Source organism: Periplaneta americana, chromosome 10 (assembly GCF_040183065.1).
Source record: "Periplaneta americana isolate PAMFEO1 chromosome 10, P.americana_PAMFEO1_priV1, whole genome shotgun sequence".
In the NCBI taxonomy this organism is placed as follows: Eukaryota; Metazoa; Arthropoda; class Insecta; order Blattodea; family Blattidae; genus Periplaneta; species Periplaneta americana.
Genome location: NC_091126.1, coordinates 13,060,730 through 13,077,677, shown reverse-complemented (window position 1 = coordinate 13,077,677; position 16,948 = coordinate 13,060,730). Strand labels below are relative to the sequence as shown.

General features: G+C 34.2%; 1 protein-coding gene across 31 annotated transcripts in view; it reads left to right on the top strand.

Moving 5' to 3' along the window:
* Positions 1-16,948, top strand: part of LOC138707444 (titin homolog) — a 421,318-nt gene that overhangs the window by 313,900 nt on the left and 90,470 nt on the right. For 22 of the 31 annotated variants that reach the window (XM_069836869.1, XM_069836871.1, XM_069836899.1 and 19 more), the window contains 4 exons: positions 5,314-5,454; positions 7,960-8,073; positions 11,401-11,499; positions 14,646-14,744. In XM_069836869.1, coding sequence (XP_069692970.1) covers positions 5,314-5,454; positions 7,960-8,073; positions 11,401-11,499; positions 14,646-14,744 — 453 coding nt within the window. The remainder of the gene's footprint in view (positions 1-5,313; positions 5,455-7,959; positions 8,074-11,400; positions 11,500-14,645; positions 14,745-16,948) is intronic. The other 9 variants (XM_069836888.1, XM_069836890.1, XM_069836885.1 and 6 more) reach the window with 3 other exon arrangements.

Below are 16,948 nucleotides of genomic sequence, written 5' to 3'. Positions count from 1 at the left end.
TCTTTGGAAAGATAGGTCTTCAGGTGTAAACTTTGTGGTGAATCAGGCCTCTGGTTTTTCATCCAGATGGCTCGCATTCGATTCCTTTTTGTCTTCATGGAATTTGTGGTGGACATATAAGACGCTGTAGAGGGTTTTCTCGGGATATTCTCATTCCTCTATTTCATTTGAGGAACACACTCCACCTTTCCCTCATCTGCTAGGTTGTTATCTTGCGTGTATTACGGGTTTTCGCTGCTGTTATAGGAACGGCTTGGTGTTTCGGACCCTGGGGGCTTATCAAAGACTCATCTGTGGATGGGATCTGTCTCTGTCAGAGCTGAGACAGGATGTCCCACATGTCAGCATTGGGTTCACGAATGCCACCCACGCCATCTGTAATTACATATACATAGGGTAGGCTACTCAATGGGTGAAATCAAGCCCAAGTGCAAGCAATCATCCTTCCCGGGTCCGGCCCTGAATAAGACGAACCAAGCCAAACCAAAGCCTACCTACAGTAATATCTGCCCCTAAGTCTCTGTTTCTGCCTGCCTCTATGTCTTTCTGTTCATTCAGTCTGCTAGCGTCTCTAGAATCTTTCCTCCTGAATAATATTGGGGATTTAATTTTTTCCACAGTCGTTATTTAGGAATCTGTTTGTTAATTTATAGTGAAAGTAGTTTGTTAGGCGTTACTTCCACCAGGACGAATCCGTCCTGATTCTACTAACACTTTAGACAATCTTTTAACGTGAATTTTTCTCAAATAATTATTCAGTCAGTTCACAAAAAATACATCGAGAGAGTATAAGAGATTTCTATTGCACCAGTTCTAAAGTATTTTATTCTTAAGAAGTAGCCCAGAATACTTCTACCTCTCTATGTATAGGTCTCGCATTCTCAAATATTCGTAACGCTGAAAATATGATCACAGTATGGAGAACGTGCTTCAAATAAAATCTGCAAAGGTCAGTTGCGGAACTTAAAAACAAATGTAATAAAACATTTTAAGAAATATTATAAGGTAATAGTAATAATATATAAGTGATTGTGATTCCTGTATTAAATATATTAGGCATATCTAATCCTACAGCAACTTTAGTGCAATACACTAACAGCACTTGCGTGAAATGTGTAATGAAAAATGATGATAAATGTGCTCTGTATTTTTATTAATGTGAATTCAGGTAGGTATATGCAGTGTGCAGTGTTCATTGGAATGGAGTTTATGAAAGTGAGAATAATTGCTTCGCACTTTTGTTAAGAGACTTTGATTTATAAATTTTTCAATTTTTATAGCATTTCAACTTCTTCGTGTTGGAAAGAAATTGATAATATTGATAATATTTTGTCATAAATTTCTTTAATAATCTCTGTGTTGTGTTCGGAATTTAATTCTTGGAAGTAATTTTAATTTCTTTAAACACTAAAGTTGATTACGCATTCCGCATTACGGCATATGAAATATTGGTAAAATATTTATGATTTACTGAACAACAAATTGTAATAGATTGCTTTTCGTGTATTCGAATTTGGTACTCGGGAAATATAGAATCACAAGGCGTGATAAGAGCTATCGTATGTCAGAAAGAAGGAATATAGTGTGAAGAACTTCATATTTCGTGACTAAAAAGCTCAATGATTCCAAATCGGCGAAGTTACATACAGTACTAATTGAAAGTAAATATTTTTAATGAAACAAATTATTGCAGTACAGTAAAGGAAATGTGTTGTTAATGGGACCTAGACTCTTACTTCAAACACACAAGAATAAGCTTCAGTAAAATAAACCACTATACTTACTACACGCCGAAGTAGAATAGTAAAGGAAGAGTATCGCTTGTCTTTCCAAGCAACTGGTTCAAGTATTGTCATTTTATATGGTTAAAATACTAACAAAATTGTTTTGCCGTTTCTCTCAGTAAGGTCTTTCTTGTTCTCGTTTCACAATAATAATTCTCATTTTGCAATATGGGTCGGATATAATTATGCTGTAGCAATATTTATCATATTTTATTAGTTGAATCATGGCGACGATTTTTACTTTTTCTTAATGTTACATACTTGAAGAATATACTAAATCTTTCAAAAAGTAAGTTCCGATTATGTGTTACATAAAATTAATATAATGCAGGATAAGAATTCTTATTTTCCGCTGACCTAGAGAGTATCATAGGCGATGTAAAGTTAGCGCAATGGATGGTCGGAGAATGTAAACAGTCACACAAGGTCACATGCTCTTTGCCTCCCCGTGTGGTAGGTCCGTAGGGGGAAGAAACATACTGCGACGTGTTTATATTCTAAAAAACATCCATTGCGCTGGCTGTACTGCCCGTTTCAATTGGCGATGCGTTTGTTAAGTTGTCTCAGCAGTGAAGTGCATGCAGTTATTCTCTTTTTTTTTTTTTTTTGCGGGAGAAATTAACGGATAATTGTTAGTTTACAACCCGGATGTTACGTCTATTCATGGCATATCGGAATGATGTTTCGGATTTGAAAATAGAGTAACTCAGTTGTTGTCCAATGAGCTCAGTAGCAGACCTCCAAACAACCACAACAGATGTTAACACGGCATGTATGGCGCCTTGATCAGGGAAGTATTTTATCACTGGTCACGATGCTGATGTAGCTAATTTGTCTATTGTAGTGCCCACCACAGTAATTGTGACACCTTTAGTATCGCAAGGTTTCTTATCACTGAGTGCCACAAGAACTGTTAGATGACAACAAAGTGTTTCCACTGGAACTGACTACTGAAACATTTGGAACGTTATCAGAGGGAAGGTACTGTCTGTGACCGGTGGCACTGAAAGCTTAACACCATTATCGTAACAGATAAACGATGCTTCTGCTAATAGCAATTGAAAAAATTCAGTTGCAGCTACCAGTAATGCTATAATCTGTAACCAGTAACATAGAGGCACTGGCGATCCCAGGCTTTGCTCGAAGGTGAGTTCGAATCCAACTTGGGATCATTACCAAGTTGGACTTTGCCCCAGTCTTATAGCAAATACAAGGCGAATATCGGGTAATTCCATAGTCAATCACCGGCCTCACCTTGCCAAATCCATTTCGCTACCATCAAATTCACCGACGCTAAATAACATCACAAATGATACAGCGTTGTTAAATAACCGTTAAAAATAAAGAAGAATCACGTAGTCCTTGGTGGTCTAGTGGTTACCATGCTAGCTAGGTATTGGATCCGTGGCTCGCAGGTCCCACCCAGCCGAGGAGAGTGAATTTCCCTTAGCATGGCTCCCTCCGGCAGGAAAGTAAAGTTGCGGGACTCTTGTTGTAGAGTTATTATCAAAAGTTTAAGGACATCCCTTCAAAAGTGATGTTTCACTCCTGTCCTTATACTTATGTGAAACACTCTTATGTTTATACAGGGATGAAATACGTGTGGAAAAAATAAGTTTTTTTGTACTGCAAATCAAATCTACCTTCCAAACTGTGGATTATATAACAATTTTTCTGTTGTGAAAAACTTACTGAAAAGAAAACATTTTTATAGGAAAAAAATAATTACTCCAGAATGGGTTTATTAGAACAGTGAAATTTGGGATAGAATTGGACATATCTGAAAGATTTCTTGTGCAGTTAATACAGTTTTGTTTTAACAATTTGCGACAGCTCGTTCACGCATTACAATCCACATTTTCCTCCTTTTCCTTTTAGGAAAAATGGTCATTTTCTAAAATTCTCTTGTGTTTGAAATTCGCGACAATTGACCCGGGACCACCACTGCCACTTACATCAAAACATTGGGAGTTGGTAACATTGGTCAACTTATTCCCTCCATTTTTAGTAATCAGCTGTGGAGTTTGCTACAAGTGTGGGAACGTTAGATTTCTTCCTTGAAAAGCTGAAAATGAGTCGAAATTCAGTGAGTGTAGACGTGAAGTAGCAGGTTATTGGGATGTGGAAGAATGACTAGAGATAATATATAACTCCATCCCAAAATTCATTAATCTAAGTACACCCATTCTGGAGTAGGCCTAATTATTTTTTTTTCTACACAAAATGTGATTTTCCAGTAAGTTTTCATAACAGAAAAATTGTTACATATTCCTACAATTTGAAGGCTAGAGAGACCGGGTTTGCATAAAAAGAACATAATTTTTCACAGGCGTTTGGTCCTTGTACAAACAACGGAAGGTTTCACGTAAGTATAAGGACAGGAGTGAAACATCTGTTTTGAACGGATGCTCCTGAACTTTTGGTAGAAGCTGTAGATTTACTGCGCGTAAAGGGATCGTATCTCTTATAGAGGGCTCCAAGCATAATTTGTTCGCATTTTTTCACACCCAACATTATTATTATTATTATTATTATTATTATTATTATTATTATTATTATTATTGTTGTTGTTGTATCTTGGTTTCTGAACGTCTCACCTAGTATCGTGAATATAATATATGTAGAATGCTGGGACAATTTCATTGCAAGCAGTGGGGACCACTTTAAAAAATGCCATTAAAATTTGATAGATTAAAATGATGATGTGTCACAAACAATTGTGATTATTCATTATTGTACACCCCTCTTACTGTAAAGCTTAAATGTGTAGACTTTTGCAAATTACCTGAGAGGTTTGGCCAGGTTTTTTCAATTATTCTTTGTGTTTGTATGCTCGGTCGTTTTTGAGTTAAAAATATTGTTCACTAGACCTCCAGTATTTTTAACTCGGTGTATTGATATGTCTAAATGCGACTAGATTGTACTCAACATAGGTTAATTCTATGGAGTATATACTGACGATCCTGAAATGTGTAGAAGGGAATTTTCAGTACCAAAACACGAAATACTTAAAAATCAGAATTTAGAAGTTAAATAGTAGGCCTAATTATGTTTGATGTGTTCAGAATTAGGTGCTGTAAATGAAAATGTATTTATTACACAGGAATTCTCTCACTGCCTGTAATATATTAATATAGCTTTACACATACTCAGAACTCAAAATTATTCTCACTTTTAATGGTGTTCTCTGCATTGCGCGAAACAAAGTATGTTAACGTTAAATTGGTTTAAGTACATTTTCTTTTGGCTACCACTTGAATCATCGTCTTGAAAATTTGTCATGTTCATTCTTATAAATTTTGCTTTAATTTCGTGCTATATCGGTAATCTGTAAGGGTGGCGCAACATTCCGATTTTATGAGACGGCAGAAACGTATTTGGAGGAATTGACATTTTTTATAAATTATATTATTTTTCCGAATATTTAGTTTTCCCGCTTAATTTTGAAAACAAATTCACATGAACATAAGATGGATGCTGTACTCGAACAATTTCAAGTAATGATTTTTATCCGTTTTATTCCATCTAGTCTGAGAAGAGCGAAGTTGTGACAACAAAGACAACCGAGAAGAAGACGAAAAAGAAGAAGAGTGATGGAGCAGAGTCAACGAAAACCAAGAAAACAAAGAAGACGAAGAAGTCTGATCCCGAGAAAGAAAATATCTCGGTGGTAAGCAACTATTCTGGACAAAATCTGCCATATAACATAACATACTGTATATGCCCGTTTGAAACTGCATAACGATTTTTGACACTGTTTTTAAATGTGTGCTGCATATTGACATGACAAGTTTGAGAGGTGTCGGAATGAGTAGATAGATAATATTTGCACACGTTTAACTTTTTGATAATTATATTAACATAGCTGACATAGGTTCCGGAGAAAAAAATACTTATATTTTTTCATGTGAACTGTGCATGGAATATAAAACTAATGCTTTCATTTTGTATAATATATGATCTCATTAGAAAAGATGGAGGATAATGTAAGATAGCATTCCCGACATATCATTATTAAGACTACTACCATTATTGTAACGTCAGTACTATAAACAGTAAAAATCATGCCGTCATTGCTACCAACTGTAGATACTATCGCAATTGTTGTCATCGCCATTATCGTCCCTCCAACCATCACTATCGCCCCTTAGACCACTACCAATAACGCCACTCCACCACTGCCACCGCCTCGCCCTCTACATTATTATCACAGTTTCCGTCACATCACTTCCGTGGAAAATGAAATTTTTAACTGTAAAGATTTCATCTGTATTAAAATTTGATTCCGCCACTGCCGCCACCTCCACATCTGTCGTCCATACCATAGCCATCTCCATTACAATCACCAATCACTACCGCTAATGTCAACATAACTCATACTTCTATCACCTTCTCCAAACCACAAGCACCATGAACACTGATGCCATCGTCACCAGTGTTGCCAACTCATCGTGAAAGAAATGAATACTCTAGAGTAAAAAAAAAAAACTTTTTCGTGTGATAAATGACTAGATTGCAAAATTGCATCGAAATCAAAATAGACTACACCACTAAAATGCGAGGATGTCACAAATTGCACATACTAAAATAGGCTAACTAGTACTGAAATCAGTAGCGGATCCAGGATTCTCTAAAAGGGGCTATTTTTTTCCTACTTTTGTCGCCACTCGCCAGTCCTGGCTGCTGCTGGGATGTGTCCACTAGTTACTATTGAAGGGATGTAGGTCACCCGTAGCAAATGCTTTGTTGACATAGGTCTACGTATGTAAGGTAGAAATAAAACTGTTGTTTTTAATTTCATCGAGATAAAAGAATAACTCCGTAAACCTAAATGTAACTGTTGTCTTACTGACTTAGGGGGCTAAGCCCCTCTTAGTCCCTCTCTGGATCCGTCTATGGCTGAAATAAGCTAGAATTTGCAGAATTGCCATCTTAAAAGTACTTTAATTTCTGTGACTAAATATCACTCAAAATAACATGCTAGATTTATCTATACATGGCTATGTTGGCAACACTGACCGTCAACCTACTGCTGCTGTGGCCACCATGACGCTGAAACTGCCTCAACAATCTTTCCTACAGGTTCTCGCACCATTACAATAAACAGCACAGCTACTCTCTCACTATCACCACCAGATTCCCAAACACTGCCATCTTGGCCATCATTATTTTGGTACTATTGTATTCATCACCATTAACTCTGTTACCTAAACGTTTCTCATTACTAACGCCAATTTCTTCGTCTTTCATTTCGTCAAGTGAGTGACGCAATTCTTGGCGCTATTCCAGAGATTCTCATTATTGCCTTGTCTCAGAGGAATTTTTCATAGAGGAAATGCTGTGGTATCACAGTCCAGTATCAAAGTCTACTATATACAGTCACGAAGTTTGAGTTGTGAGGGTGCTAGAAACAATAGACTGTGCCGTTACTATTTCGCATTGTCTGTAATGAGGCGATATTAGCGATCCTAGTGGTGAGCAACTATCTATGGATGCATATTTACTACGTATTGAACTTCGTGACTGTAGACTATATACTAGACTGTGCTAGTATATACAGTCACTAAGCTCAATACGTAGGGAATATGCATCCATAGATAGTTGCTAGCCACTAGGATCATTACTATCGCCTTATCACATACAATGTGAAACATTACCGGCACAGTCTATTGTTCCTAGTATCCTCATCAACTCAAGCGTCGTGACTGTATATACTAGACTGTGGTGGTATTCTGATCTGGAAAGATTATATGCTGCATAGAAATGGCGTATATCAGTTGAAATTTGTTACATGTAATGGTGAAGTGAGCAGAATGTCTGAAATGACGACTAGGAAATGGTTACTCCCTGAGTGAACATAACTCTACTGTTTCCACCAAATTTAACTCTGTATTTTCCATGAATCGAATTCTACCGAGCGTTTGCAATACTCATTTGACTAACAATGTACATACACATGAACTTTACATGTTAAAGAAAATGTTACGCTATTAATCTGACGTTCTCATGTGAATGTTTTTCTACACGATCATACGTTGCAATTGCACTAAGAGCATTGTGAGAAAATGTGAACATTAGTGCTTATTTTTTAAGTCGAGGTTGTGATCATTTAATTCGTTACTGTGAAGCATGTGCTGGAATGACTAATCTATTGTTGTGATATTGCACTAACTAGGAAGAGACAGAAATAACCAATGTGGACACTGTAATTAATGACGAAGTCAAAATACCTCCCAGAGAGCCACTGGAGGATGAAGATGACCTGTCCAATGTTTCAGTGAAAGTACTGGTAAGTAACAATTTAATACGCGTTTCTTTTGTTGCATGTTTACAGTTAATGCCCTAATGAATGTTGAGAACTCAAGCATAAAAATACAGTTATTTTCACGTGGTCTCTGATTATTGCTCAAATAATATAGACGAGATATATTTGTGAAACTTCAAAGATACTGGTAGTACTAACTGCGAATTCAAGAAATTTGACCTTGGATTCTGCAATATATGTCGAGAAATGTCTTATGATCTCATTAGTCTCTGCAATTTGTTAGTTATGCAGCTGAATGGAATACAGTGGGTCATTAAAAGCTATCGATAACGACTGCAAATGGCTTTCGTGTCACCCATGGAGAAGCCTACAGAGAACTGTCACTGAAAGACGGGGTAGTGATTTCCGTGCACTTTAATCTGAGGTGTGAGTAGGGCTGATATCGACGTATGACATTCTAATCCCGCTTCATCACTATTTGTAAACAGTAGATAACATGGCAGGATGTCATTCATGTGAGCTAACCGCACTTGATAAGACGGGAATCAGTGTAACATAGATGAAGTTGGCTGAAGGCCAGTTTAGAATCAGCTTGTGAGAAATTGTAAAAAAAACCATGAATTGGATGAGCTGGAATGTGTCGAAAATGGTCAGTATTTAACACTTTAACAACTGTTAGAAAATCGTATGTGCCCAGTATTGGGTTTTAATGCGGTCTTGAGAAATGTAAGCTTCTGGTAAAATGGATGAAAAGTTGGAAAATAAATTGTGAAACAGTGCTTTATATTGAATTGAGGTGTTTGCTATGTGACGTGCAGTGAATGTTGATTAAATCTCTTGACAGTGTCATTGTCTTGAATGTGAAAGTGCCCTAGTGTATTTCCTTCTTACTTGGATGTTAAACAAGTATCATTAGTTATACCCTATTAAATCATAATATAACCCAGCTAATATTTGCAGAAAATAGAGTCGGAATAATTTTATTCTGTACTGGTATATGAAAATGGTAGGACAATTGATTCACATTTAATTTTGAAATTCAATCTTCAGCTTTCATACATTGGTAAAAGATGAGGGTTTTTTTTTATGAGGTGCAACATTAAATTATGCAGAGAGGTACATTGCCCTTTGTGCTGCCAACTTTACGAGCACTCTTGATTATCATTAGGAACTGTTTTACCAGTACCAAACTTTATTTTCTTTTTCAAAAATGTTTGCAGTCGTTATATTTCCATGTGTAATTAGATAACCTGTGGTCTTCATGCATAAATGATGGGGAAAATTTGGTGCTATTAAGTTCCGCTAAGAATGATTATTCAGAAGTAACAGTATATTTTTGAGTAAGATCTGTTACAAAAAAGACCTACGCAAATATATTCAGATTCTTCTATGAATTCCCACCTCCGCACCGTAGGATACACCCACAACCATCACAGTATCTCAGTTTTTCTTATCTTGAAAGTGAAACATCGAGAATTACTCCGAATTTGCAATATCTGATATAATGATGTAAAGTTTCCAGCTTGAAGTTAAGAATCTTTCTCCGAGGTTGAAAGTACATGTGAAAGAAATCCCACTCTAATACTTTCCGTTTATCTCAGTTTTTTTAATGCATAGTAATGAAATGAGTAATTGATATAAAATTATTTCAGAGTATGGGACGATCCTTAATAAATAATTATAAATAAATAAATGTAATATATAAGTGTGTGTATACACACATATTACACTTCCGGAAGTTACTAGATGAGCAATAATTTTGCTCCTCGGAAAGAAACAACAAAACTCTTATTGTTGGGTTGTTAATAATTAAAGATTGTGCCAAACGCCCATTGGTGTATTAGTTTATAGCACATTTAAAGCGGACTTTCACAGTTGAAAGCGTAGTGATTCTTTCATTACATTTAAATTGATTTATTGTATTTCCAAGACCTCATCAAATTGTAGCATCTAGATGCGGTGAAAGTCAAAATTATATTACACATAGTAAGTAGATTAATTAAATTTACAAGCATTGACATTTCACCAGTTGCATGGAAATTATGAATATGAAGAAATTATGTTAACTCTGTTCTAAATTTTTTCTCTTGGCCCTTCAAAGCTGTAAGATAATTAGGCAGTGAATTGAAGCTTGTAACACATGAATAATGACCAACTGGGAAAAAGAATGTAGATGGATATCTTATTTGTTTGTATATTGTATTAAAATTATGAATGTTCTGATTAGTGTTAAAACTATCTTGATTTCAAAACGAAACATTATCAGGGAAATAATGCATGGGTACTCATAGATAAAAGTAAAGATTCTTAAATTTGGAAAACGTTTTTTACATGATGCACTTGTATATACATCTTTCTTTATTTTTAGGTCTCTCTTTTCTAAATAAATAAGTTAGCTCAGGATATAAAATTCTTATTTCATTATAGAAAGAAAGTATGGAAGGCACGTCATTCTAAGGGTGTTTATATCACCGATAGAAAAGTTTAATTCAAAACGGGTAGAGCTCAATGTAGGAGCATTACATGTGTACTAAATTTGGTTGCACTGGTCTTATCGACATTGTATAGTTTATTTGCATTAAACAATCGTTCATTAGCTTTAACACTATTAGACATCTTCATAAAGTGGTCGCATTGTTTACTTAAGATAATCACACTTGTATCATCTGAAAATAAGATAAATCCATTGTCGAAAATGCCACATGAAATAATTGAAGTTGGAAAGAGAAAGCAAAATATTGACAAAAAATTGTGACAACATAATACACATTAAATTAAATAATTTTAATTTCCTATTGTCTCGTCACTTCATCCTCAAGATACTGATATTATTATTATTATTATTATTATTATTATTATTATTATTATTATTATTATTATTATTAAAAACTGCATTTTTAGGCTTTCTCGTTGAATATGATCTGGTTAGAAATAGATGTTCGGGTATTCCACCATGTCCTGGAACTTCACATTTTCAGTGTTTCATACAGGTTCCATCATCAGAGTAGACTAATCTGTTGAGCTCATTAAGTCTGATTAAGTTGGCTGGAGTAGCCACAATTAACGAGCCCAGCAGAGTAGGTGACCCTTCTGGTCATACTACAATATCTACCCTGATCTTGATACTTGTATCTACTTCCGAAATGTTGGAACAATAAAATTCCAGGATATGGTGGAATATGATGTCCAAAAGTATATTTCTGAAAACAAAATATATTTGTTACTTAACGAAAGTTACAGAGACTATTGAGATTTGATAATTAGGATGTGTAATTTTAAGCCCAAAATTGCATGAAAGCATGGAGTGTTTTAAATGTATTCGTTTTATTTTGATGCATGTCTGATGTATAGAAGTCGACATACACAAACCAGATTAATTCTCAGTCACCAAGAGAGACAGTGAAGGAAATAGATGAAGATATTCAGCATTGTGGGCCCATTAACTCATTGGTAAGTTCTGGATGTAACTCCTAAGGATAATATAGTTAGGTACATAGGTTCTCTTAAATTCGAATTTATTTCATTTCGGTACTCGTATATCACACATATTAAAAAGGAAAGGCTACTTGCTCCAGTTTGGCTTCTTCAGTCACCATTTGTTCTTACCGGCAAATATTAATGAAATCTCTGATGCTGGAAATATCCTCACATCAGTTTTAATTAAATCTTTTATTTTCAAAATTTTACACCACATATTGTTAATAATTTATCTGCAAAAAATAATAAAATTATTTTTGTATATACAGCATTTACCTTAGATCAGATACACTTCACTTCACTTCACTTCACTTCACCTCACTTCACTTCACTTCACTTCACATCTCCTATTACAATTTGCATTATCTTCTCACTCACTCACTCACTCACTCACTATTCGCCAACATACATTTGGGCCAGTAAAGCTCATTTTATGTCCATTCATTTTCTCTTTCATAATGAAAAGTTTTCCAGAAACATGTAATAGAAAAGAATAGATTTAATTAGTGAAAATGATGGGAAGAGTTGTTCTGATTCTTGTTAGACAAAGCATAATATATAAATATATTTGAGAATACTTGTCTTGTAGTAAATTGCATCAATTTCTATACTTCACAATTTGACAGTAGTGCTACGTGATTGGGTGCGTGTCACTATTTGTTATTTGTTACTTGGAAACTATGCGTTCTTACTGTGTTGGAAATATTTATAGTAGTCTCTGTGAACAAGTTATATGGAACATTAGTGCAGACTTACTGGTTGGCAGTGAAGTTCAATTGTCAGCAAATTGTTAATTATTTGATGTAATTTGGTAATATGATTATAGTTGAAGTATTGTGATAAAGATCTAAGTACGTCTTACTTTGCACACTTTGTAGGGAGGTTGTGGGCAATATCAGTTCGTATGGAATGTGTCATTGTACCTGAAACAAATGTATACATATTTAACACTTTTAATTACCGTATCTAAATTTAAGAGGACTTAGAAGTATAAACAGTGTTGTATGTGAAATTTTATTATTACGACCAGTAGTTTGTACAGTCTAGCGCAGTTGATTTGTATGTTTACTATATTATAATTATATATAGTTAAATTTCCAAAGAAAATTAAATTTTTAGCAACTATACATATATTTAAGAGAAATTACATTTAAAAAAATTAAATATATGTACATTATGTTCAGATACCATATTCCAGCATGGAAGCTTCAACTTTGGGTACAGTGGATCGAATCTAGAGATTATTTAAATTTTAAGTTTAGAGTATTTTTTTTAAGAAGTGGGGCAAATACAAGATTTCTAAAATGTGAGACTAATCATTTCGGTGCTGTTATCTTATGAAAGTGTACCTTAGATGATGATGATGATGATGATGATGCTTATGACACGTATTTTGATGACTTAAAATATTGTTGAAAATGACCTTAAGATGCCCCAAGAAACTTGAGAAAATTGCTTAAAATTTAATGGTGAGAAAATGACCTAAATTAACATTATGTTAAGAGTTTTACAAATATGGATACATAATAAAAAAATACTGGTACCTTAAATTAACAATTGTGCTCTGTATTGCAGTAGATGACTGTAAACATGCGAAGATTCTCGAATGTGAATGATTGGCAGTTATCAGAAAGTACATTGTTATACACCGAAAAACTTCTTTCCACTTTCGCACTGACTGCAGGAACCTACTTGAAGAGTGACAGAGCACTGAGTGTCAGTTCCTCTTGTATCAGCACTGATAATATTTTAGTGACTACACGAAGTTTTGTAGTTCCGATTTTTGTCGAACAGTTGCATTTTCGTTGAGACCAGCCACATTTCCCAATTTATCTTCAGCATTCTAATTTTCAAGAACTACGCCCCTCTTTTAAAGGAGTTCATTGTTTGATGGTGAAGAGCCAAAGTTTCTCTTGATAGAAGCTAGTTTTCCTTCTATTTAGTCGCCCTTAAACAGTTGTCTTAAAATAAAAAAAAAATTACCGAAAAAGTCCTCAAAATTAAAATTACCTAAAGCTTAAAAACAGTTAAAATGACGCAGACAATTTAAATTTCTGTAATGAGTAGCTTATAGCTTATATCCATTATTTATATATTTATGGGAATTGCATAGGTAGTAAGGAAAAAAATGTATATAACATGTCGTCATAATCAATTCTTTGATGATGATTTTGAAATTTCTAACGCATTTGTTAGGCCGCTGTATCACAGTAAAACATTTTGCTGTGGAAATTAATGATATCCATTGCTCGATAAAGTAGGAAATGTCAATTACTGTGTTTTATCTCTCACAAAGCTTACTCATACTGTCCATGACAATTTTGAGCAGTGATGCTCGAACACAGAAACATTGTAGATTCGTATACAAAATATTATATATGCTTCTGTCAGGATGAATGTAGTTAAAACAAAATTAAAAGTCTTTTAACTTCGCCTTTCAGTCTCTTGTATTTACATAAGGAAATGAGAGTCAGAATTCTTCTTCATTTAAAAGAAAATGTCTGAAAATACACAACCCAAGCATAATTTAGAATGAAGTTGTTATTAATTTATAAACAGTAATAAAATTTTAGATGTTTTCTCAAGTTGTTTGGTTAAATACTGTTACCTGATGCTCAGTGCTAAATTATGTACCTAGGACTCGCTCAGTATCAATGAGTGCCAGAACTGTCAACTGAATTTAACGACATCTTAGATAAATAATTGATCATTTTACAACGTAATCTCAATTTAGACATGAATCAATCAATCTTCTTAAATTTGCTGACAACATAAACTATTGTGAACGCTCACATTTAAATACACGTATTTTAACATTATTTCCGTTTCGTTCTCGTCATTTCAGTTCCCGGTTTATTGTGAACCGGCCTTTATATTCACCATGTCAGAAAGAAAGTATAGGATTCTTAATGTTCTAATCCACAAGAATTAATCAGAATATTTCGTCATTGTTAGTTTGTTTGAGACTTCAAAGTCGATCCGTTGCTTAAAGCTGAAGCTGTTCTTGCAGAACCGATGGGAGTAAACTGTGGGTTTGTGGACGTAGCATGGATTTATTGTTGTTTCGCATCCATTTTCTTAGTAGTTTGTATCTGTTTTGCATGTTTTTATGTCTGTAGAAACAAACTTACTGTAGCGAGGCAAGGAAAAGTTTTAGGAATCAAGACAGTCCTGAAAAGAAGCCACTCATAGACACTGGCATCTCCATTAAAGAACTAGTAAGTACACTTGATGTGCAGCTGTAGCATTATGCATTAAACTTTGTTGATTTGTTATTGAATTAGATAATGTGAGATTGTAATAAGTAAGGCGTTAGGTTATACTTTATGTAGACTACTTGGAACTGTAAAACTTTTCATAACAAGAACACTCCTATTTCTTACCCCTTTCTGTTACATGGTGAAGGCTTGTTTGATTACTAATCCCTTTTGAGCAATTGAATATCCAGTCAGATTTCTGGATTGCACATATTAATTATAATTTTTAGACGAAGAGGAACATGCCAAATTTGGTTTCAACTTCCTTAATTTGACGTAAGAAAAATAATTCACTTAATTTACATGTAACTGAAATATTGAATTATCTTATTATAGAAATAAAATAGCGTTAATTCCAGTGATTTGCTTGATTTCATGCAGTGACCCTCTGTTAAGTCATCTAGTTTAATCAGTGACTGAATTAATTTGTCTTTAAAGTATCTAATTAAACACTGGTCACAAAATGTTGTATTGCATTATGATTCAGAAAGTGTTGATTTCCAGTTATGGGATCGGGAAGTTGACATACGTGTGCTTCATTCTAACTTAAATATATAACCATGTAACAACTAGGAGGGATTGCATGTTTGCCACTAAGATTTAGTAACCTTTAGCTATTCTAACAGCATCCACTAACAGAGCTGGTGAACTGTCCTGGCCCTTGTAGCTATTCCTTACCATACATTTTCATTAAAAGTTACTGGTTGTTTTTGTTCTTTTAAGAGTAATTACTTAATCTCAATTAGTTTTAAGTACGAGTATTTTTTAGAGTAATGGAGCTATAGCTACATGCAGAAATGATAATGAATTTTTCCTTTACATACTACATTGTTGTAACTATGGTTTAGGTTGTACACAGTGTGTTTTTTTTATTAATTGGAGACTATTATTGAATAACATACCAGTATATTGCTCAGTAGGCATGAATCGTATTGGGTACACTCTAGACCGTTAATCAATAGACCATTAGTTTGAAGTTACTATAATAGGACCACTAAATTTGTTTACTGTGGAACAAAGAATATTATTGTGCAAAAATTCTGTGACGTTTATGTCATAGGGAAGATACAAAAGAAAATTCAGTAGTAAATACGTAAATTTCAAATGTAGTAGCAAATATCTTCGTGGGGAAAGATAAAAAAGAAAATGTTGTAGAAATATCAACATTTAAAATTTAATAGCAAATTCTGCACCATGAGGAAGGTACAAAAGAAAATGTAATACAAAAATTTTCAAATTTAATATCAACTATCAGAATCATGGGAGGGATGCAAAAGAAGGTTTCATAGGGAATATCCAAATTTCATATTAACAGCAAATATATTAATTTCGCAATATTGGTAGCATTGATAAACCCAAAGCACCTTCACAAACAGAAAATGCTAGAAAGTCTTTTCTAAATATAACTCTTAATTAAAACTATTTAAATAAATATATAACATTTTTTCAATACCAAAACAATAAATTCTAAGGTACTGAGTAACCTCTGATCTACAAATAATTAATTATTAATATGCACAAGTTCCCCTACATAATGTAAGAATGAGACCTTTGTGTACCAGTACTATTAGTATATGTAGAATAACTGTGCTTTTATTTCAGAAGTAGGCATGAGTTCTGAAAGTATTGTCAGTGGCATGTTGAATCTGTTTTTCAGTGAATTTACTGAAATGCACATACTTGAAATTTCTCAGTGAATGAGGCAATTAAGTTTGATGATAATTGTGAGATTACTACAGTTTCCAAATGTATGTACTTGCAATTCATATGTACTGGTATGGAGAAATTTATAATATACTATTATATTATATGTGAGTAATTCCCAAGTGCCAAATTAATTAAGACAGTGTCCTTATTGAAGTTTTGAATACCAGTATCACTAGACGAATTTGCTTCATTAATGATACCGGTAACATACAAAGCTTTCATTCAAGAATGGGTGTTGTTATTTTGAGATTTTTCTCTAGGTTAGTGAGTCAATGTACATTTCTTACGTTAGGAAACAGACTAGCGGTTTGAGACATTGAGTCTTCTGCATAGTTGTTGGAATTATCTGTGTACTATATACCTACGTCAAGTAACAAATTTATATCATTTGATTTAGCCTCGTATATCTGATGGTCACAGCCAATCTTTGATTTAGAGTTGTGTTCCAGTCAGAATAA